The 24,379-nt window shown below is 41.7% G+C and overlaps 1 protein-coding gene across 4 annotated transcripts; it reads right to left on the bottom strand.

Annotated features, from left to right (window-relative positions):
* Positions 1–895: 895 nt before the first annotated feature.
* spi1b (Spi-1 proto-oncogene b) lies at positions 896–7,955 on the bottom strand. Of its 4 annotated transcripts, none has more exons than XM_052091955.1 (6): positions 7,619–7,955; positions 7,008–7,100; positions 6,829–6,907; positions 4,249–4,442; positions 1,949–2,117; positions 896–1,786 (listed from the first exon to the last, which is right to left on the bottom strand). In XM_052091955.1, exons 1-6 carry the CDS (start codon positions 7,658–7,660, stop codon positions 1,473–1,475), a joined length of 891 nt encoding a protein of 296 aa, XP_051947915.1. In that variant the 5' UTR covers positions 7,661–7,955; the 3' UTR covers positions 896–1,472. The 4 variants fall into 4 exon arrangements, with proteins under 4 accessions (XP_051947915.1, XP_051947907.1, XP_051947930.1 ...); XM_052091947.1 differs by having other exon boundaries at positions 6,829–6,910; XM_052091970.1 differs by lacking the exon at positions 7,008–7,100.
* Between the last annotated feature and the right edge of the window lie 16,424 nt (positions 7,956–24,379).

Raw genomic sequence — 24,379 nt, forward strand, 5'->3', positions numbered from 1 at the left:
TTTTCATGTAAATGAAAGATTGTGAAGTGTGAATTATGTAATACTTGATTGAAATAGGCTTTTGTTTTAACATTTTTGTTCAGCAAGTTTTTTTTTGTTCAAAGTCTGTATCTTTTTCTTAGCTTGACTCATGTTTTGCCACTATATTTTAAGGATTCCTTGAAAATCTTCCATGACTTGATGAAGTTACATTTCAAAGGGTTTATAAAGCCTCCATTCAACACAGAGGGAAGGAAAAGGCAGCAGGGATTCCAAAGGGACTGGTGCGTTTATGTAAAGTAGCTTTCAGACTCACTGATCCACATATACATGGAGTGTTCCTTGAATATAATTGTTAAAGAACAATAAATCAGCATAGATTTGTGTAAAGTGTACATGCATTATGGGGAAGAGATGCATATGTGTTGTCAGAGATAATTGTGCATTCTTTCTTACAAGAACTCTTATTTATTGGCTTTATTTATGGTTTTGTGTGAGGAATTAATATTTTATGTTTTTTTAAAAACATTTTATTAAAATAATATATATTAAAATTTGTCTTTAGATTGTGTTAACTGACAGAGGGCGCTGAGATGCTATTTTGCATTCATTGGAGGTTCTTTTGTGAATGGTGATTTACACTGTTGAAAATGGCTGTATTTTCACTAATGGTTTTGACCAATGAGCTAAGTTACATCTATGTTCTGAGTAGACAGTTTCTTATCAAGGCAACCTAAGTGCATTTTCATTAGTTATTCATTTTTAAATGTTCCCAAAGTTGTCAGGATTTGATTCTTGATATTTGTTGTATACCACAAGGTTGTATTTAAAGAATTGCAAGTCATTAGAGTGCTGAAAAATTACCCTGAAATATATGTACCGGTAATGGTTTAGAGCAAACACGCTGAACACCCTATATTGAGAATTAATGTTTATTTATCTAGTTTCTTTGAAGATTGTTTTTCTTGTGATTTTGAGAGAAACAGTACAGAAACAAGCCAAAAAATGTCAATCTTCCGGCTGTGTGTTTACTGCCCAGACGTGACAGAATTTTCCGTGCTGCGTGAGCCTGTGTCATTTGTTTTCACTTCTGCTTTTTGTATTTTTGTGATATTTTTTTTCCGTCGTGGTGAAGTTCTCAAGTATCCCTAATAGAGAATTTGGTTTTGTCTCATTTTTATAATCTACCCACTTTGGTCATATACCATATTTTTCACATATGCTTTAACTTTTTTTAATTTGTCCTTCCCCCACAAGTATATACAGAAAACATATCCTGTGGTAAATATTGGTGCACAAAAGTTATTGAAAAGCTTTAAGGAATTTAACATTTACTTAATGCAAAAGTTAATTATATAATTAAAAAGAATGGAAAATAAAATAATTGAGTTTCAAACAATAGAGTCAATGTTCTAATAGTTTTAGTCCACATGAGTCCATTGCTCTTTTCATAGAGGAGGAAGTTTCTCCCTTGTCTTGCCTTAACCATGTGTTTACATGTAAAGCTTCCTTTCTGTGTGGCTTTTTCCAAGGACCTCTCCACTGAACTGGTAGGTAAGTTTTTTCTTGATCTTTTTGACCTCTCCTGTCTTGCCGTAGTTTCTTAGTGCCCTCGCCATCTTTTGGTAGGTCATCTTCTTGCGGTTTCCCTTCTGAATGCCCCAACGGTGAGCTAAAGCTTCTTTGTGCTTGGAAGAAAACTGGAATGAGCCTTTTTCTCTGTCCACCCACCAGATGCAGTCCTTCATATCACCATTTCGCAGAAGGTCCAGCAGGAACTGATACAAGCGAATTTTCTTCTTGTTACCTTGAAAAACAAAGCAAAAGACATCAGCATGTTCTGAACTTATAGGTAGAAGAGTAGGCTAACCATTCTATCTATCTGTCTGTCTGTCGGTATGTCTGCTTGTCAGTCTGTTTGTGTATCTATCTCTAAGTGGTACAGATGAGATATTTGATGTTTCCTCACCATGTTCTCCCCCTGTTGTTGAAGTAATGAGATCTCTCATGCTCTCCTCATCAGACACCTCTAAAGGAGGACTGCGATTGCAAGGGTCATCATCATCTGAGCTGCGCTGGAGAGGAGAAGGCTGTATACTGTGAGGGTAACACACCAATGGCCGAGGCAAATATGTCATCTGTGAAGATATAAAAAATTAGCAGAGAGCACACTCTCTTAAAAATAATGTTCCAATTGAAATACAGGACATTTTACAGCCCAATGCCACAGGAAGTCCTTTTTAACCTTTATTTGTTTAAACATATTGTATTGGTTCATTAAAAACAAGGAACTGATCTAAAAAACAGCAAAAAAACATTTTCTTTATAAGCAGAGGCCCTGAATATAAGGGGCTGCAAAGAACCATTGAAGAACATTTATTTTTAAGGGTGCAATTTTTAGTTATAGATAAGGAAAACATGTCTGTGCAATCAGGTGGTCTGAAATGTGTCATATGGAGATTTCAGTCTTGTTCAACACTCAAAAAGAGGAACTTGTAATTTCATATATTGTAGATATACCTCAGTGCTGTGAAAATGCAATTTCTTGTGACATGACAGTTGCATGAAGTCTGATGACTGTACAAAGAAGAGCTCCTCAAAAACACATGATAGTCATACTGTGTTTTGAAATTGGGACTTTAATGTACAAGTCCATCAGCACCAGTCATGTGTGATTCACACAGTTTTTTTTAGTAGTAACAGCAGGCATGTTCAAAACTGAGCGCTTGAATGTGAAGCAAATTTGTGAGTACATGACCATTCTGTCTGCAGTTGGGATGCAAGCTTTTGTGCATTTAGGTCCTTATAGTGAATATTGCATACATTTCTGAAGTTCACACTTTAAAGTGTGATAGAGTTACACACATTTGCTCAGCCAAGGAAGCAGCATTGCTGCATGCTGCATTTATATTGTACATGCAATGCTTATACGGAAAAAAAAACACTGTTATGTATGGGGTTGTGGTGTAAATTACTGGTCTATAAATTAACTTCTGTTAAATTCACAAGTAAACAATAGCTCTTCCTCAACTGTCACTTTTCAAGAATTTACCATGATAGTTTCCAAGACATAGGTAAATACAATAGTCACTTTGGTTACTGTTACTATAATAAGACTGTGGTCACCTTTGTTTTTACAGTATTAACAAAAAGTATAGTGATTGTAATATTTAGCCGCCAAAACAGCACTGACCCGCATCTCAGAATAGCATTCTGAGATCATATTCTTCACACCACAATTGTACAGAGCAGTTATCTGAGTTACCATATACTTTGTCAGTTCGAACCAGTCTGGCCATTCTCTGTTGACCTCTCTCATCAACAAGGCATTCCAATCTACAGAACTGCTCCTCACTGAATGTTTTTTGTATAGGGCACCATTCTGAGTAAATTCTAGAGACTGTTTTGCATGAATATCCCAGGTGATCAGCAGTTACATAAATACTCAAACCAGCCCATCTGGCACCAATAATCATGCCACAGTGGAAATCACTGAGATCAAATTTTTTCCCCCATTCTGATGGTTGATGTGAACATTAACTGAAGTCCCTGACCCGTAACTGCATGATTTTATTTTTCTGTAACTGCTGATCTCCTGGGATTTTCATACAGTCATGTGGGTTGGTGCTGTTTTGGCAGCACAAGGGGGACCTACACAATATTAGGCAGGTGGTTTTAATGTTGTGGCTGATCGGTGTATGTATCTTTGTGTGCGTGCATGTTCAGACTCTCTGTATTTGAGCTCTCATATTACAGTGTATTTCTGTTTGTGTCACAATAAAGAGTGGTTTTGTTTGTGCAAGTGGGGATGTTCTGTGTAATGGCAGTTGATGAGTGTGCAAACTGCAGTTATGGTGACAGTGTTGAGCTTTGGTCAGGAAAAGGCTTAGTTGAGCAATAGCATGGGCACAGATGCATTCTACAACCTGCATCTACACCCACGTGTCTCACAAAATGCCAGATATATTAAACACATGAAACTTTATGTTCTTAATACTAAGATTCCTACTTTAATGATTTCAAGCAGTATGCATCAGACAAATGTGTAGTATTCGTTTCCAAAGGTCTACTGCACTGTTTTCAAAATGTATTGTTATTATCAAAGATGCATGTGAACAAGCAAAAAAATCACGAGCAATTGTGTGAAGGCATCAAGACAAATTTGAAGCTATATGCAGACATAATGGGGACAATGAAAGAATCCTTAAAAACATACTGATGAAACCAATGTGAGTATTCTATAGCGCAAGTGTTGTTAAATGGTCTCACCTGTGGAGGAGGCAAGGTGAGATGATGCCCAGTCAGGCCTGGGTCGATAAAATGGCCAGGCTCGACATCTGTGAAGCGATGCACATTTGATACATGTAGTGGCTGCATGCTCTGTAACTCTGTGAAATGGCTCTCTGGCAGGTTTTCAAAATCCACTGGATGGACATGATGTGAATTGTATTCCCATGTGTTATCTAGACAAAGACAGGAAAGTTGAAATGGAGGGTCGACAGAAAGCATCTTTAAACTCCAAAAGAAATATGACAATACGTCATGTGCTCTCTTTCTAAGCAGACACAAGCAACAGCTAAATCTACCATGACTAGTTTTTCTTTCAATTCAGTTGTATGCAAGAAATATATTTTTTTTATATCTTTGTCACTGTAACCACTGGGGCTTTGAGTATCGCCCTGTTTCCTGTTCACAACACCATTTCCGTTGCACTTTTTGAATAGCCTTAAGCATGTTGTTTTAAGTGTCTCTGTATTTAATGGTTAGATCTCTAAATGAAATGTTTGTGTTTATGTGTGTGATCAAATTGATCAGACGGATTTACCACATGGAATATTTAAAACAATCTGCAGTATGTACTTGAGCACCTGTAATACATATGCGCTTTCTATTTAATTTCCATACATAATAATTGTATCCAATGCAATTCTACTAAAATTAGGTGCCAGATTCAGTTCAACCACACTGTAAAATCTAATTAGTTGACCTTACTTAGATTTTTTAAGGCAATCATTTTGCATGCTTTTTTTTTTTTTTTTAAGTAAAATGAACATATTGTTTTAAGTAACGTCAACTACATACAAGTAATCAACTTATCTGTGATTAAAGTATCATTGTGGCTTTTTTTGTTTGTCTGTTTTTATAAATTTTCTCTGCAATTTTGGCATGCCCAATTCCCAATGCGCTCAAGGTCCTTGTGATGGTGTAGTGACTTGCAACAATCAAATCTCATTTGCCTCCGCATCTGAGACCGTCAATCCACGCATCTTATCATGTGGCTTGTTGACCGCGTTACTACAGAGACCTAGTGCGTGTGGAGACTCACGCTATTCTCTGCAGCATCCATGCACAACTCATCACGTGCCCCATTGAGAGCAAGAACCACATTATAGCGACCACGAGGAGGTTACCCCATATGACTCTACCCAGTACCCACCCTAACAACTGAGCCAATTGGTTGCTTAGGAAGCCTGACTGGACTCACTCAGCATGCCCTGGATTCAAACTTGCGACTCCAGGTGTGGTAGTCAGCGTCTTTACTTGCTGAGCTACCCCGGACCCCAAAGTAACATAGTTTTTATTTAATTATTTAAATTAAATATATTATAATGGTGACTTCACACAAATCACAACTATCAACCATCTACAACATAACAACAAGTCAAAATTAAAACATTTTTTAAAAAACATTATTATTTTTCTACATAAGGTTCCTTGAGCAAACACACTTAATATATTTAATCGCAAGGGCTTATGAGTGTTCCACACAGCCGCTATTTTATAATTGATCGTTTTCAGTTAGTAGTACTTGAAGCCAAAGGTCAAAGAACGTATATATTTGAGTTATGATTCCAAAATGTGACATTTCAAGTACTGTTTAATTAGGACAACTTACATGTTTTTATTAATGACAACTTTAGGGTTTTATTTGCAACTTGATTAAAACTGGTTAGAATGGTAAAAATGTAAGATTAAGTTGAGTAAAATCTCTTTTTACAATTTGAGAGATCTAATATTTACAGTGCATGTATTATGTTTCTTATGTTCACTGAGGAAACATATGTAAAAATATTCCTTCATTGAACAGAAATAGTTGTTACATGAGTTAATTTGAAGTTCCAAAATGTATTAGTCTGCACTTCATCATTGCTTTAGAATTAAACTTGGTGTTGTTTTCAGTTTCTTTATCATTTAACTTCTTAAAAAACGTGCACATAGCTCTCTGGCAGCAGGCATGACTAATTAATACAAAGGTCACACCAGTAGACACCATAAACTGTAACAAAAATGACTCTGACAGTGTGATACAGTAACATTATACATCACATCCCTCAGCTTCAAAGACAGAAACTGTTGCTGTTGTTTAGCATTATGACAGAATCCATTTTAAGCACCTACACAGTTTGTGTTTTATTATATATATGAGCTATATTGTCTAATTCTGGACAGAAGCCCTTGGGGATATTTGTTGTTCTACGTCTGTAGTTTTTTTTCCTGTCAGAACAAGGCATCTGTTTCCTGCTATGTGGTAGGTCATTCGCCCGGTTCCACTCGCTCGCTCTCCTAACAGTACAGTCCCATCTGCTCTAGGTGTGATTTTGATCCGTTAGCTCACTATAACGAGATGGTGTCTACATGGGCCTCTCTGGGTATTCTGACGCTGAAGTGTTTTGGAGGATCAGTCAGTAACTTCTTTGAAACAGATCATATGTAGGAAGACTTCTTCGTTTAATGAGGCCATTTGCTCAAAACACTTTGTTTAATTGGTGCAGAAAGGGGGAAAGATAATAACCAAATAGAAAATAAAAATGTAGTTAATGAGGAATAAGTAATAAAATAACAGCCCACCATTTTGTCCGTCATCAATGATGTATTGATACTCCATTGGTGGCCGATACATGTCTGATTCAAACATTTCCTCTGTTTGCTGCTAAATGAATAGATGAAAGACAAAGGGTGACCAGTTTGAATGATTAAAGCCAACACAAAAATTAATTATACACTGTACCATATGGGAAAAGCCTCACATCTTTTGTTAAAACTGCCCAGTAATCTTTTTGAACAGATGGTGTCTGTGACATCCAGCCAGTCCAGGTTACTCTCTCTCTACTCTCTTCTTTCTACATAGAAATTATGATTGTTATACATTTCTGAGAACAACTGTTTTTTTTTTTCATTACACTATGATGTAAATGATTGCCGTAACATCATACCTTTCATTGTTATTCATTCATTAACATTGTCATTACAGTATCCAGTCCCGAATTGAATTAACTATATTATCAACATCATCCTCTTCACACAAATGTGAACATCAGTCAAGCAAATATCAGAATAATATAATATTTCATTTTTCTAAAACTGACACAAAATGTACAATTTAACTTCAAGATATAAAAGACTAACTGATGCCAAAACAATTTAACTCAATAAGATGTCACTAACTAATATAAAAAAAAAATCCAGTTGTTCAGTTAGTCCTTATTACTGTATATCCACAATAGTGAGTTCATGTAGTGCCTTTTGGCTCGTTGGCAGCAATTAAAAAGCAAATTTGCATTTTTTTTGTTTGCATTTATGCATCTATTTACACCAGTAACACTATATTAAGACCATGAAGATGAGAATTAATACTCACGGGTGGGATGATGTACCCCTCCATTCTGTACGGATGCAGCATGGATTCCTCGCCGCCTGACGATCTGCAACTCTGATGCTTTCTCAAGGGCTTTCAAAACTGTCCCATTGCTCAACTCTGCTAAATTTCCTCTTACCAAATGAAACCAAACATCTAATGCATGCACCTTATCAAGTGGGGGGCCTCACAGATCTCCAAAGGCCCCCAATAGAACCCAACCAGATATACACTGCCAGGGCAAGCTTCCCTACTAGGAGCTGTAGCAAAAGGACAGAGGTTTCTGTTTGTTACTTCTTTATTTTGGGGTGTGTGGGTAAGTGTGTGTGTTTCCGCTCAAGGTTCCTGATTTTAGGGTAATGGCAGGTGGGGATTTTATCTTCTGCAGTTAGAATAGGCGTAAAGAGTCACCTCCCTCAATGGCCAATCATAGACAGCTCAACTGACCACTATTCTTTCTGTCCACCTCCATAATGCTTGTCATTCTTTACAAAGTCCTTAATGCAGGATGAACTAATATTTGGTACCAGTTTAGGAATTTTAAGCCAAAACTTTTCTTTATGTTAGTACTTTCCCAATTGTTCTCCTTCATTGACAACACATTTGAAAGATGTTCATCTTACTTAATAGAGAATAGATTTCTGTTAACCTAGTAATTAAAAAGATAAAACAAAAAGGGAATAAAATACATACTGTATAGCAGTATACATTGCAAATAAAAAATAATGATGCTGTTGTTTCACATGGGAATGGAAAGCTTTTTTTTATGTCCGTGGAGACCCAATTTGCATAATATCAATGAACATATGACTGATCCACACTTTTACTAGGGAAGGTTTCTAGTTGGTCTTATGTTCAAATATTGGAGCCTGGATTTCAACTCCATCTTTGTTGCAGACGGAGGACTCTCTGACAGATAAGGTGTATCAGATATGTATACAGATAGTCATGTATCTTATATCTGCCCACAAACTTCAGCTTAGCTACATCAGTACATGCTGGGCAGGAGATGCAACATCCTGAATGACTATGATAAAAGAAGCGAATGTCTTCATCAAACGTTCTGCTTGTCTCCAAACTACTGTTTGCGACACTCTTATATAGGCATCCAATTGGCAATATCATGAAAATGATTTACAAATGATGAAGTATTATATACGTGACTGCTTTACAGCTTATAGTTTTGTTTGTTGTTCTCAATCGGTACATTAATTAATTAATTATTGCTTCTTATAAATGTTCTTTAATGAAATATAAATCAGACTGATTTTGTAATTACTGCATGGACAGGTATAATTAAATACTAACAGGAACAGTTTAGAAGTTGATATTATATTATATATCTATTATACAGTGAACATTTTGGAAACTTTAACAGTGTTAACTGAATACATGTACTGACATAACATTCAGCATAGGTGCTTATCTACTAAACCACATGTCTAAATTATCTCAGAGTTAGGCTTCAGAAGGAAGATAAATATATAAACTCCGGTGGCCAAAAGTTTGGAATAATGTTCAGATTTTGCTCTTGTGGAAAGAAATTGGTACTCTTATTCAACAAAGTGGCATCCAACTGATCACAATATATAGTCAGGACATTAATAATGTAAAAATTACTATTAAAATAAAACAAGGAGTTTTCATGAAACAATCCTCCATGTGCAGCAATGACAGCTTTGCAGATCGTTGGCATTCTTGCTGTCAGTTTGTCCAGATACTCAGGTGACATTTCACCACATGCTTCCCGTAGCACTTGCCATAGATGTGGCTGTCGGTCCCTTCTCACACACCTTACAGTCTAGCTCAGTGGGGTTAAGATCCATAATTTTAAGCAATGTATAACCTTCATTCCTAAAAACATTGATTGAACAGCAAAATATGTACATTATTCCAAACTTCTGGCCGCCAGTGTATATTTTAAATATAACAAGAGATTTCACTTATAGTGTCTGTCTCTGTATGTGTGCACAGAGTTTATTTATCATGATAACAGTATTTTCTGCCAAAATACCCTGGTTTCCACAGTTCATGTTATTACAATAAAAACATGTTAACTTGGTAATATCCACTGCTTTAAAAATAATTAAACAAGATGATTTTGAAAGATATGCTGTTTGAAGGCGTTCCCACTTTTCTTCTTTTTTTTTTGTACACTAGCAACAACAATTGTAGTTTCTATGTAATTTTGATGGAAAATGTGGTTACCATAGTAACGTTTTTGTAAGGGAAAGCCCATTATTATCCATCATTGCTGAGATCATCCTGTCAGCTTGCAGCCCAACATCTTTTTTCATTAGCACTGGAAAAACTGCTTTGAATGTTACACTAAATCTGTGGAATGACAGATTTATGGCTTACTCTAGTTTGTGTTCTTAAAGTGATAATTCATCCAAAAACAAAAATGATCTTTTCATTTGCTCACACTCATGCCATCTCAGATCCAATTGTCTGGACCTATGGAGCTGAGATATTCTTCTAAAAATCTTTGTTTGTGTTCAGCAGAAAAAAGAAAGTCATACACATCTGGGATGGCATGAGGGTGAGTAAATGATGAGACATTTTTGGAGGAGCTATCACTTTAAGAACACAAACTAGAGTAAGCCATTTGAAAATTATAAGCAAAATTGACGAACAGATGCCATTTGAACAAAAACAGTTTGTGCTTTACTGTCCCAAAGATAAGCGTTGTGGCTTAGATTTCATTGGCCAAGAATAAGAAGACTTTATGAAGTGTATTAAAACAGATGGCCAAAGTATTTAAGTGACAATGGAAGACTGGTGCTTTTGAGATACAAAAACATTTCATATTCTTTTTTTTTCTTCTTCTTTTTAGCATGTGCTAAACTCTTTTGTTAATGCTGCCTTCAGCATATTACTACACCTCTTAATAAAGAATTTGTGTTTTTAATGGCTATTGTATTTGCTTATTTTCACCACGATTCAAGCTGTATAAACCACAGTTTACTGTGGCCCTGGTGCAACACACAGCTGCATGCACACCCGGCTAAAACTGATGACCTTCGCTCTTTTCCTTTTGTGTTAATACACCATGCATGTATTACAGCTACCTCAGCACTCTTTTTTCTCCAGTGTCAAGGGGTGCACACAATTATATGCATATGAGAGAAAATACCATTGATGGCGATCCCTGAATAATGAAGATTTATGTCAAATCTTGAGTTTTTCCTTATCCAACGATCCTGATGTAAAATGTAAAGAAGCCAAAATCTCTAATAATCTGTAGGAAATGGGGTGTTTCAACCTCATAAACAAAATGTTTTGGTTGTTTTCAGCTCAATTTGTATGAAGTAACCACTGAACTAAGCTCTTGTCTTGTCTTCCAAAAGAACCAAGAAGTAGCGGAATGGTGCAATTGTTTGTAAATAGTAACTTAATCTATTAACAAGTAGGCTCTTAATTTCATTTATATACTCTTGTAGCCTGAATTGAAATCTACCTCATGGCTGGTGGCTCTTCATTGGAGTTTGAGGCATTTCACTATGTTTAGCTCTAGAGCCCTATCCCACCCACAGTCTTTCCTCACCAGCTCAAAGTCAGCTCCTTTAGCTCTTGCTTCATTCTGCCTGTCAGTCTTAGAATGGTGCAACTACGGGAATGCTGTGAATGTGTTGCCTAATCCTGCACACTCTCCTTATTAGATTGAACAGCATAATCAACTGGTTGCAAGTAGGGCTGCCCCCGACCAAAGATTTTCCAAGTCGACTAGTAGTCCTTAGTTAAGCCATTAGTGGACTAGTTGTCGCACATTTATGATATTAATTTAATTACTTAAATATATATTTTTTGGGGGGCATCAGAAAATGGTTTGAGTTCCAAGTCTGAGAAAGAATGTTATAAGTAACATTGCTAACACTATTCTACAGACAAATACTAAACCATAATAATGAGCCTTTAAAATATAAATTTTACTAGTGCACACAAGAAGCGAGACGCAGAGATACCAGCAAAAGTGGTCATGATTCTTAATGTGTCAGAAAAAACAGCAAGGAGACTGTCTGAACATTTTGTTAATTTATAGAGAGAAATGCACTTTAAGTTAAACATGCAGTCAGTGAGGTACTAATTTAGCTTCTCCACTCCCCACGAACACTTGGATAAGCTTAATAGTGCATATTTATCTATGTTATCTAACATTAGAGTGAGTGGCCATGCTATGTGGCTAACGTTAGGCTACTTACATATTTTAAATGAAAAGCCATGTTTGAGGTCGAGGAATGATAGGTGAATGTTTGCTTGCAGAGTTTGCATGTCACCTTCTTGAGGTCATCCTTTACCCTCTCGAAATTATCCCACACTTTGGATTTCCTGCCCGAAATAATTAATAACTGCATGGACCAGCCATGTAAATGATCATGTCTGACCATCACTGCATGACTTCGCCACTTCCTCTGGAGATTTTTTTCCTTTGACCAACCGACCAATCAAATCTTGGTCGACCAAGACTCTTCTCATCGACTAACGTTTGGCCGACTATTAGGGAGCAGCCCTAGTTGCAAGTGTGGTGCTCATTTAAGAGTGCTAACATGGACTAGCTTGACTATTAGTGCAGTTTGCAGTATTATAGTATTTGGTAGATCTCCCTTGAAAACACTGTATGTCAGACTGTTATTAAAAGGATAAGTTACCTTAAAATAAAAATGTTATCATTATTTATTCACCCTCATGTTGTTCCACTTAAGAAACTCATATGGGTTTGGGTAACATGAGGGTGAGTAAACGATGACAGAATTTTCATTTTCGGATTAACTATCACTTTTAATGTTTATGTAAGATAATTTGAATGCATTTACATTCTGCAATGTCTGCTGGAATCATGGAAATGTTTAGACAAGGTCCAATTACACTCACTGTTACACTGAAAAAAAAAAAGAAATTGAGAAGTGAAATAAATTTCACTTCTCGATTTCAATAGCCTGAAAAAAAAGATTTTTTTGCCTCTTGGCAGACAGAGGTGGGCAGTGACACACTACATTTACCCCGTTACATTTACTTGAGTAACTTTTTTGGGGGGAAATTACTTTTAGAGCAGGTTTCAAAGAGGGTACTTCTCAGCCAAGTAAATTTCTAATGAAATCTTTTTACTTTTACTTCTTTACAATGGGTGGCATTCCTGTCGTTACATTACTGGGTTTAATATTAATTAATGCATAATTTATTGAGAGATAATTGAATGGGACTTTTACGAGAGCGGAAGTTCACACAGAGGTGCGCACTGCTGTCATAGACTGTCACTCAAGTCATCAGTGCTGCAGCATCAAACTCTTCAAAGTGAAATATTTTCTTCGCTCTGCACAGTGAACAAAAGAATAGATTCATCATGCAATTCCTTCATTTAACATCAAGACAAGCAGATATTTCAAGATACTCATTTACCCCATGCTCTCGCGGGGATACTGGAAACTATTGTAGCCACTTCAGGCAGATTAACTGTATAAATCCATGTAAACATTCAAGTTAAGTGTAAATAAATGCCTTGGCTCTTGGTGATTGAAACTGGAGCGAAAACTGACAGCATTTCTGCATGTGCACAGGGAGGTGCATGGGGCGCACGGGTGAGAGATGTGTCGAAGAGAGTGGCTGTGTCCAAAATCATTCACTCATTCACTATTCCCTATATAGTGAATGGCAGTTAGTGCACTATATCTCAGCAGTGAGTGAACAAAATGTGTGAATTCGGACACTGACGTTTACACAATGTGTTGGAGCTCTGGGGCTGTCACAGAAACAACATCACATATGAACTTTTAAAATACTTTGGCCTTACTTATTATTCTTATTAAATAATATATTAATACAATACATCTTCATTCCGTTTGTCATTTTTAATATATACTGTGTGTTAATATAAAGAGTAAACACATTTGATCAAATAAAGAGTACATTTTAAAAAGTATCTGTATGTTTTGCCTCACTGTATGTAATTATGTTATTTTAATCAAGTAATGATTTGTCAAAAAGTTATTTAATACATTCATCATGAAAGAAAACATTGCAGGAGATTTCTGCACAAATTAGAGCGCATTGTGGGTAATAATGAGTGAACAAAAGTAGGGATTGACTGGCTCACTCACAATTCAGACAATCCTACAAAATGGCAGACACTCGAAATAGTGCACAATATAGTGGATAGGGGGCGGTTTTACACAGTGAGTGTTCCACGACTGGGATTGGTGCCCTACACAGGCTGCGTACTCTGTGCTTATAGAGCAGAGGTACTGCTGAACAGAACTAATTATCTAAATTCTTTTGACTCTGAAAACTGTAGACACGCTGGAATTTAAAAGCTATGAAATAGTAAATGAATGCATTAATAAAGCATAATCTTGCTTTGGTTTATATTTCAGCATTATATATAATGTTCCTGTGGGACATTTTCACCATAATAATTACTAGAAATTTTCCAAACATCTCTTATTGACAAATTCATCCACATCTGACAAGAGCCCTTAAAGGGATAGTTCACCCAAAAATGTAAATTCTCATTATTTACTAATAATACCCTCATGCCACCCCAGATGTGTATGACTTTCTTCTGCTGAACTCAAATGAAGATTTTAGAAGAATTTCTCAGCTCTGTGGGTCCATTCAATGCAAGTGAATGGGTGGCTACATTTAAAAGCTAAACAAAATCACACAAATCAGCACAAAAGTAATCCATAAGAATCCAGTGGTTAAATCAATATCTTCAGAAGTGATGTGATAGGTGTGGATGAAAAACAGATCACAATCACATTCTTCTTATAGTGTTTTTTGGTGATTCACATTCTCTGCATATCGCCCCTGCTGTCTAGCAAAAAATTACAAATATTGATCTGTTTCTCACCCACACCTATCATATCACTTCTGAAGACATGGATTAAACAACTGGAGTCTTATGGTTTAATTTTAAGCTGCTTTGGAGCATCAAAATGTTGGCCTACAGAGCTAAAATATTGTTCTAAAAATCTTAATTTGTGTTCTGCAGAAGAAAGAAAGTCAGACACATCTGGGATGGCATGAGGGTGAGTAAGGGATGAGATAATTTTCATTATTGGGTAAACTACACCTTTAAATAGATAGCTGAGCCATAATTTAATATTCTGTCATCATTTCAGCCCTCATGTGTTTCCAAACCAGAAGTGACACTTTGCATTATGGGTAACACAAATTATGTTAGATAGATTGTTAGGGACTGAACAATTAACTAACTCACAATTAACTGTCAACATATAGCGGGAGGGGGGGGGGTGTTGGCAAACACTCCGTCTAATATTTACTTCATGTTGCATGAAAGAAAGAAAGTCACACGGGTTTGGAACAACATGATGGTGAATGATAACATAATTTCCATTAATAATAATAATAATAATAATTCAATAAGACATGTTAAATATGTATTATGAAATGGAATAGAGGGGAGTTAACATCTATTATGTGATTTGTGAAAGTAACGAGTTACTCACTACTTGAGTACTCTTTTAATTGGATAATTTTACTCGAGTAATTTTTTATGTTATTACATTTACTTCTACTTGAGTAATTTTTTTTTAAAGTAATTTTTACTTGAGTACAGTTTTTGGCTACTCTGCCCACCTCTTATTATGACCTATAAACATGATATAATTTATTTTGTTTACTTACCACTGAACAGATCGGGGACTGGTAAGTTCCTTCATTTTAAATAAAACAATGAAGCTTAGATATGAGTATCAAAGAATGGGGAACTGCAAAAGGCTTCAGAGATGTCAAACTGAGCACACTGTTATCAGTGGTATATTATCAGTACCTGTTTTGGTTGATAATCTCACTATTTCTATGGGTTTCTTTTAGACTTGTTGGTCTGTAAGGGCATTGCATGTCTGACATCAAGAAAACATGTTGTTTAAAACAACACCCTCACACAGACCCACACAAATAAAGCAACTTTGAGTATCAGAAAGAAAAGCAGAAGTAGGACATTTCTTTCAGATTCAGTTCCTGTTTGAATGCAAGTGAATGGCTAGTAAAGACCCTAACTGAGGCTCAAGCCTTAAAGCCTAACGCACGCTGCCACTGAATTAAGTGTATGTCACAGATATATAGCTGTGTTACATTATTTACATATGCGTAATGTACAGTGCATAACACTTAGACATATGTGCATTGACAAGAGACATGCAGATGCCCCAAAGCCCACGTTAACCTATCAGTTTGTAAAATCTATAAAAAAAAATATGCATTAATTAGTCAATTAATTAAATAATGTATTAATATTTCTGTTGTTTTTGCCCATTACAGTTTATGATAACAGGGTATTTGCTAGGAAATCATATACTCTACCAGGTTTTTTGTGTATTCACAGCTCAGGATTCACATTGCATCTGTATGAATCAAAACTTTCATATTTCATTCAAAGATGTGTACACAAATGTTAATTATTTGAGAGAAATAATTTGAGAAATGTTTATGCATTATTGTATATGTATACAATGAACACTTCATTGTTGTTTTGGTGTAAAAATGCAGGGATGAGGGTAATGTTATACAAAGATGTAAGTATGTTATAACGGTTGAGGTAAAAATGCAGAAATGTATTTAAAAATAAATAGTAGTACAATCGAGGCTCCATTTTGATGTAATGCAAGCAACAATCAATATAAAAGTGTTTAATTTTTGAAAGCTGAAGTACGTAACTTTTTAGTGTTAAAAAAACGTTCTTATATCTCAGCTTAATATACAGAGACTACTATAAGAAACACTGTGTCTCTGTGGCGCTATAACAATTCCTGTGTTTGTTTTGAACAACACAATTAGAACTGCCTGTTGACTATCAAAACTGCAACGAAAAAAGAGCAATGAACTGCAATTCGGTTTGGTGGCGCTTGTGTCACAGAAATTTGAAAATAATTTCTTGTATCCCAGCTTAATATGCCAACTCAACTATAAGTAAGCCATTTGTAGTTCACCTAAAAGTTTGTCTGTTTTAGTGGCCCGTCCCAAGTCACAACAACACTCGGTTGACCAATTGTGTGAGTTTGGGGCAGGCCTATCTTTTTGAACTATCAATGGAAGATAAGGAGCAGTTTTATGGAATCTGTTTGAAAAAAGTGATAAACTTTATCATTTTGTTTGATCACGCTAGTGGTGCAAAAGTAACACACATCAGTATTAAAAAGTTATTAAACAATACAAAGACATTTAGGTTTATGTGGGGACAATTTTCATGCTATTAAAATGCAAGTAGCATGACAGCGTATTGGTAGCCCAATGAAAATGCAAATATCAGACTTGTCAATACAAGATTAGCGGACAAAGTCAAAAATGTACTTTACTAGAATTCGGTTTCCAGGGATAGGCAGTATTTCAGATACATATATTTGAAATATGTATTTGAAATAAAAAGTACTATTTTGTACTTTGTATTTTAAAGTATTTGAAAAAAAAAATATTATAGTGGCAATTATTTGTATCTAAATAAATTGAAATTTGGTATTTGCAAAATACATTAAATAGTTTGTGCCAGCCAACCTCTTTATTAGGCTGCTGATTTCCTGTATCAACTAGTTCAGGCATGACGTCCAACATTCATGCACGTGAGCTGCAGATGTCAGAGAGAATGGCTCCATCTAGCATTGGGTAAGTTAATTTTCTGCGTTACTGCAAGGAAATATGGAGTAAGATACTGGGAGGATGTGATGGTCGATTCTACTTGTTGCAAAAAACCTAATAATTGCTGGCAACTGTTGTTATTTAATTTCCATTTAAATATTATGTTCCCCTTCTGTCGCTCTCTCCACGTTGTGTCAGAGAAGCGACACTAGGGGTCTCTCTTGAGCGCCGATATTCACCTCTGAACTATGAAAAAAGGCCAATGAGAGTTGGCAACCAGTATTTGCGTGTCCCGCCCCCGGACATACGGGTATTTAAGCGGCGCAAATAAAAGGTGCAAATAAAAGGAGAAAAGGAGTTCATTCAGAAAATTTCTTCGGAGCCGATGGTCGTGTTTGCAGACTGCTGCGTTTTACACACCGAGTTCCTGCTATCCTCTGCTGCATGCTGTTGGATTCTACGGCACACAACAGCGGCTTTCTCCTGTTTGCACGGCTGTGCACTTCCTGCCCCTGAGCGCATCGACAGTTGCAGATAAGAAAGATCTCTCACGAGTTCTTTCATTCATAAAAGAGTGATTTTATTTAAAAGAGTAATTTCCTCTAAAAGAGCAAAAACACAGCGGCGTTGAACGTCCTTTTAAGGACGCGTCTTTATAAAGATGACTTTCCGCCCCTGTGTTGTTCCTGGATGCGGTAGAGTACTCTCCGCTTCCGACGGCCACAGGCGTTGTCTCGTGTGTCTGGGAAGCAATCACACTGAGGCTGCGTTTGTGGATGGTTCATGTTCTCATTGCGAGAACATGACCATGACAACGTTGCGGTCGCGGCTTGCTTACAACCGTAAGCAGGCTCTCCAGCCGCCCCCCGCGTCGCTCCTTCTTCCCACGGGATTGAGGACGATGCGGCTGGCGATGGAGGCGATTCGGGGATGGCAGCGGGTGCAGCTCTGCCCGGTACGCCCCCTCGGACCACCCACGTCCCGGCACGCTCGTTGACTCCCGTCCCCGCTCGAGGTGGTGGCGACCCGCCTCACAGCCAGTCTGCCTACCCTCTTGCGATGGAAGCAGGTGAGTTCGCTGCGACATCGGAGGGCGTGGGCTCTGATGCTGAGGGCTCCTCTGGGCTGCCGCCTTTGGGCTTGCATGCCTAGGAGGAGGCCGACGCACAGATGTCCGATATGCTTTCCCGGGCAGCCAACAGCGTGGGTCTGGATTGGAACCCTCCATCCTCCCCACAGCCATCACAGCTGGACGATTGGTTCTTGGGCGTTGGGCGCCGCTCACAGCCTCGCCCCCCCGGTTCCTTTCTTCCCAGAGGTGCATGATGAGCTGACATCTTCATGGAGAGCACCCCTCTCCACTCGTCGCACCGCCACCTGCTCATCCGCCCTCGCCACCCTCGACGGTGGAGCGCGCCACGGGTACACGGAGATCCCCCCAGGTGGATAGAGCTGTTGCGCTCCACTTATGTCCCGGAAGCACTACCACCTGGCGGGGCCGCCCTGTACTCCCTTCCCGGTCCTGTAGAGCAACATCCTCGCCCACCGCGAAGGCCTACAGCGCTACCGGATGCGCCGCTTCCGCCCTGCATGCCATGGCTCTCCTGCAGGTCCACCAAGCCAAGGCATTTCGCAACATGCACGGGGGTGGCCCTGATCCTGACACACTGCAGGAACTGCGCTCAGCGACCGACCTCGCCCTGAGAGCGACGAAAGTCACAGCGCAGGCACTCGGGCAGGCGATGGCCACTCTGGTGGTCCAGGAACGTCAGCCACAGCGCCTCCCGATGCCGCGTTACCTGTTCCCGCCAGGTACGTCCAAAATACTCGTCCCCTTGGTGCCCCTAGCACGGAGCTTAGAGGCATGGCTTTCACTGCCCAGCTCGTCATGGTGGCTGCACCGGACCATCCGACTCGGTTACGCAATTCAGTTTGCCAGGTCTCCGCCCCCCTTCGTGGGCGTTCGTTCCTCCGCAGTGCACGGCGAACATGCCCACTCCCTGCGCGAGGAAATCGCCTCCCTTCTAATCAAGGACGCGATAGAGCCTGTCCCTCCGACCGAAACGAAGAAGGATTTCTACAGCCCTTACTTCGTTGTACTCAAGAAAGGCGGCGGCATACGACCGATCTTGGACCTGCGAGTTTTCAATCGGACCTTGTCCAAACTCCCGTTCAAAATGCTTACCCAGAAACAAATTTTATCTGCCGGTATTGGTTCGCAGCGGTAGACCTGAAGGACGCGTACTTCCACGTCTCAATTCGCCCTCGACATCAACCCTTTCTACGGTTCGCTTTCGACGGCCAGGCGTATCAGTACAAGGTCCTCCCCTTCGGCCTGTCTCTGTCCCCTCGCGTCTTCACGAAGGTCGCAGAGGTGGCTCTTGCCCCGCTACGAGGAGCGGGCATACGCATACTCAATTACCTCGACGATTGGCTCATTTTGGCCTCCTCGCAGGAATAACTATGCGCACACAGAGACCAGGTGCTCGAGCACCTCGGCCGTTTAGGGTTTCAGGTCAACTGGGAAAAGAGCAAGCTCACCCCGGTCCAGAGCATCTTTTTTCTCGGTTTGGAGTTAGACTCAGTCTCAATGACAGCACGTCTCTCCAACGAGCGTGTTCAGTCAGTGCTGGAATGCCTCGCTTCTTTCGAACCAGGCACCGTGGTCCCCTTGAAACGTTTCCAATGGCTCCTGGGGCATATGGCATCCTCCGCGGCGGCCGCGCCACTGGGGTTGATGCATATGAGACCACTTCAGCATTGGCTCCAGACTCGAGTCCCGAGACGAGTATGGCGCCATGGCACGCACGGCGTGGAAGTTACCCCTGCCTGCCGCCAAACCTTCAAACCCTGGACAGACCTCTGCTTTCTACGGGCAGGAATACCCTTGCAGCAGGTGTCCCGTTGCATTCTGGTTACAACCGATGCCTCCAAATTGGGTTGGGGTGCCGTGTGCAACGGGCGCACAGCCGCAGGCCGGTGGAACTGAGGCCCGCTGCGCTGGCACATCAACTGCCTAGAGCTGCTGGCCATTTTTCTTGCCCTGAAGAAATTTCTTCCATTGATTCGTGGCAAGCACATCCTAGTCAGGACAGACAGCACCACGGTGGTGACCTACATAAACCGCCAAGGTGGAGTACGCTCCCTCCACATGTCACAGCTCGCCCGTTGTCTCCTCCTTTGGAGTCAGCAGCGACTGGAGTCACTGCGCGCCATTCACATCCCCGGCAACCTCAATGTGATAGCGGACGCGCTGTCAAGACAAAACTTGCCCGGCGGAGAGAACTCCACCCCCAATCGGTCCAGCTGATTTGGGACAGGTTCGGCAAGGCCCAGGTAGACCTGTTTGCCTCCCAGGAAACCTCCCACTGTCCACTCTGGTATGCCCTCACAGAGGCTCCCCTTGGGACAGATGCTCTGGCACACAGCTGGCCCACGGGGCTGCACAAGTACGCTTTTCCCCCAGTGAGCCTTCTTGCACAGGTGCTATGCAAGGTCAGGGAGGACAAGGAGCAAGTCACTCTGGTGGCCCCCTACTGGCCCAACCAGATGTGGTTTTCGGATCTCACGCTCCTCATGACAGCCCCTCCCTGGCGAATTCCCCTGAGGAAGGACCTTCTTTCTCAGGGACGGGGCACGCTCTGGCATCCGCATCCAGACCTCTGGAATCTCCACGTCTGGTCCGTGGACGGGACGCGGAGGATCTAGCCAGCCTACCTTCGGCCGTCATAGACACTATTAACCAAGCCAGAGCCCCTTCGACCAGGCATCTTTACGCCCTGAAGTGGCGTCTGTTCGCGGACTGGTGTTCTTCCCGAGCCGAAGACCCGCAGAAGTGCGCAGTTAGGTCAGTGCTCGTGTTTCTTCAGGAGAGGCTGGAGAGGAGGCTGTCCCCTCCACCCTCAAGGTGTATGTTGCGCTATCGCGGCCCACCACGACTACGGTAGATGGCAAGTCTCTTGGTAAGCACGACTTAATCGTCAGGTTCCTAAAAGGTGCCCGGAGGATGACTCCCTCCCGGCCTAACCTGTTTCCCTCCTGGGATCTCTCGGTCGTCCTTATGGGACTCCGGAGACCAACCTTCGAGCCGGTTGACTCAGTTGGACTCAGGGCCCTCTCTCTCAAGACTGCCCTGCTGATCGCGCTCGCTTCCATCAAGAGGGTCGGGGACCTGCATGCGTTCTCTGTTAGCGACGCTTGCCTGGAGTTCGGTCCGGCGGACACTTTCGTGATCCTAATACCGCGACCGGGCTACGTGCCCAAGGTTCCTACCACACCTTTCAGGGATCAGGTGGTGAACCTACAAGCGCTGCCCCGGGAGGAGGCAGACCCAGCCCTTTCACTGCTGTGTCCAGTACATGTCTTACGTATTTACCTGGACCGCACACAGAGCACCAGACGCTCTGAGCAGCTCTTCGTCTGCTTTGGGGGACAGCAGAAAGGGAATGCTTTCTCCAAGCAGAGACTCGCCCACTGGGTTGTCGACGCCATTTCCCTGGCTTATCACACCCAGGCCGTGCCCCCCCCTTTGCGGGTCCGAGCCCACTCCACCAGGAGTGTTGCATCCTCGTGGGCACTGGCTAGGGGCACTGCCCTAGCAGACATTTGTAGAGCAGCGGGCTGGGCAACACCTAACACTTTTGCGAGAGTCTACAATCTCCGAGTTGAGTCAGTATCGTCCCGTGTTCTCTCAGGTACCGAGCCCGTAGAACTCGGTGGCACGTCCACGATCTGACCGGGTGAATCGCTTGCACCCAGTGCCCTTCCCCCTAACCAGGGGAAACAGTGCGCCTTCATTCCCAGGAGATCCCAGGTTTGGGACACTGGTTGACTCCTCCCTAGCCCTCGTGGGTCGCAGTTCTGCGGAGGAACTCGCCGACCCAAACCACTGCAGGTACCGCAAGCTACCCTGTACTGGTATAGGTGCCCCACAGGTAAGGCCTCCTGTTCGGACTCCCCCTGTGTGTAAAACCATGGTTCTGTCCCCTCAGGAGTTGACTCTGTGTTTCCCTTAGGCAGTTACAGCTGCCTCGGTTGCCGTGCTGTATGCTTCCCCCCTCTGCGAGGCTGGATGTACCACCGCACTACTTTTCCGCATAAGACCTAAGTATAGGCCATGTGATGTATTTGCCACTCAAAATTTGCCTCCCCTCCCGGGTAGGTGTGGCCTCCGCAGGGTCTTCTCCGCCCTAATAAGGGCTAAGACCCCCTTCCCTCAATGCGTGTAAGGGCCCCAGCCGTAGTTGCTCTATGCGAGAAACATAGAGAGAAAAGAGGCCCAGCCAGGCTGGCCCGTTCCCATGTTGGCGGCCATCACCTTGTTCCCCCCTCCAGGGTAACGATAAGGAATCCTGATGGCTTAAATGGGGCACTGGGGAAGGGTATGTGCAGCCTGATACAGTTGGTCGTTCTGCACGTAGGAATACCTGCTCGCTCCTGTATCAGCAGATCACGTACACGGCTCAGTGCATGGCTCTTTTTAAGTGGACCCCTAGTGTCGCTTCTCTGACACAACGTGGAGAGAGCGACAGAAGGGGAACGTCTAGGTTACGTATGTAACCTCCGTTCCCCGATGGAGGGAACGAGACGTTGTGTCTCCCCTGCCACGTCGCTGAGCACGAGCCCCTGTTGTGGCCGGACCATTTCCGGCTCCTCAGAAAAAACCTGAATGAACTCCCGTATTTGCGCCACTTAAATACCCGTATGTCCGGGGGCGGGACATGCAAATACTGGTTGCCAACTCTCATTGGCCTTTTTTCATAGTTCAGAGGTGAATAGCAGCGCTCAAGAGAGACCCCTAGTGTCACTTCTCTGACACAACGTCTCGTTCCCTCCATCGGGGAACGGAGGTTACATACGTAACCTAGACGTTAGCTATGGTACTTCTCTCCAGCCAATGCAGTGCGTGTCAACAGTGAGGAAATCAAAACTAGTCAGCAGCCAGCTTGTGAGCTAGTCTAACTATCTTTAGCGAGTTCACTAGCTATCGTTAGCAAGAGAGAGCCAAGCTTCAAGCTGTGTGTGTGTGCGTGCGTGTGCGTCCATGTGTGCGTGCGAATTAAAAGAGTTCCACTGAAAAGTTTTGTGTTAAATAAAAGACTGTAGTCTTGGAACAAAGTACACCGTCTCCCGCTTCCTCTTTCCCTGGAACAAAGGGATTTGTTACAGTGGTACAGAAACCAGGGATTGAGGAAGATCATCATCATGGAGTCCTCGCCGCTGGCTGAGATCATCAAAACACTCACTGGTTTCCACCAGATGCCTCATAAGTTCCTCCTGGAGCTGCGGTTGGTACAGGAACAACGGTTCCAGGACCTGATACAAGCCCAGGTGGAGGACCGACAGGTGCAACAGGGGGAACTCCAGCAGCGTCCCCGACCACTCCTGCTGTGCCTCAAATCAAGCTGGTGAAAATGGGACCACAGGACGACACTGAAGCCTAAATAGAAATTTTTGAGCATGCCACTGTGGGGTCGGGAAATTCCTGTGTGCAGTGGGCAGTCCGTCAGTTGCCGCTGTTGTCTGGGGAGGCTCAGCTTGCGGTACGGGACCCGAAACCCTTGAATTGGCAAAGATTTCAGACATTATTAAGGGGAATGTATGCGGCTGGATCCTGCTATAAGGTAATCCGGTGTGGAATTTGTGCAGCACTGGCTGGGGAGGTGTTGCCTGAGTCATCGATGTACACACTCCATGTCCAGCCCCCTCCCCCTTAAAAGCAGATACAACCCAGTTGTTAATTCCGAAAAGCCACTGGGAAATGGTTTTCCAGATGGCTCATAATCCAAAGGAGGGACATTTAGGGCAAGATAAGACACTGAACCGTCTCATGGCCTGTTTTTATTGGCCAGGCGGGGGTGCGGGGATATACGGAGGTGGTTGGTGAATCCACCAGCCACTCCAAAAGCGCCATTGCGCCCTTTTCCATTGATCGAGGTCCCCTTTGAAAGAAATTGCATGGACCTTGTTGAGCCATTAGAGCAGACGGCACGGGGGCATCATTTTGTATTAGCCATAGCGGATTATGCAATACGATACCCTGAAGCAGTGCTCCTGCACAACATTTCACAACACTCTTAAAAATTATCTCCTGAGACGGGATCCCGAAAGAGATCCTAACTGATAAGGGCCCCTCATTTATGTCACATACACTTTGCAAACTTTATGAACTAC

This window comes from Xyrauchen texanus, chromosome 2 (genome assembly GCF_025860055.1).
Source record: "Xyrauchen texanus isolate HMW12.3.18 chromosome 2, RBS_HiC_50CHRs, whole genome shotgun sequence".
In the NCBI taxonomy this organism is placed as follows: Eukaryota; Metazoa; Chordata; class Actinopteri; order Cypriniformes; family Catostomidae; genus Xyrauchen; species Xyrauchen texanus.

Excerpts from the sequence above, each read along its gene's own strand:
- spi1b (XM_052091947.1), bottom strand. The coding sequence starts at position 7,660 with ATGCTGCATCCGTACAGAATGGAGGGGTACATCATCCCACCC. Across the intron at positions 7,101-7,618 it reads AGGGGTACATCATCCCACCC|AAAGAAGAGAGTAGAGAGAG; the intron begins GTGAGTATTAAT and ends ATTTCTATGTAG. Across the intron at positions 6,911-7,007 it reads GGGCAGTTTTAACAAAAGAT|CAGCAAACAGAGGAAATGTT; the intron begins GTGAGGCTTTTC and ends CTATTCATTTAG.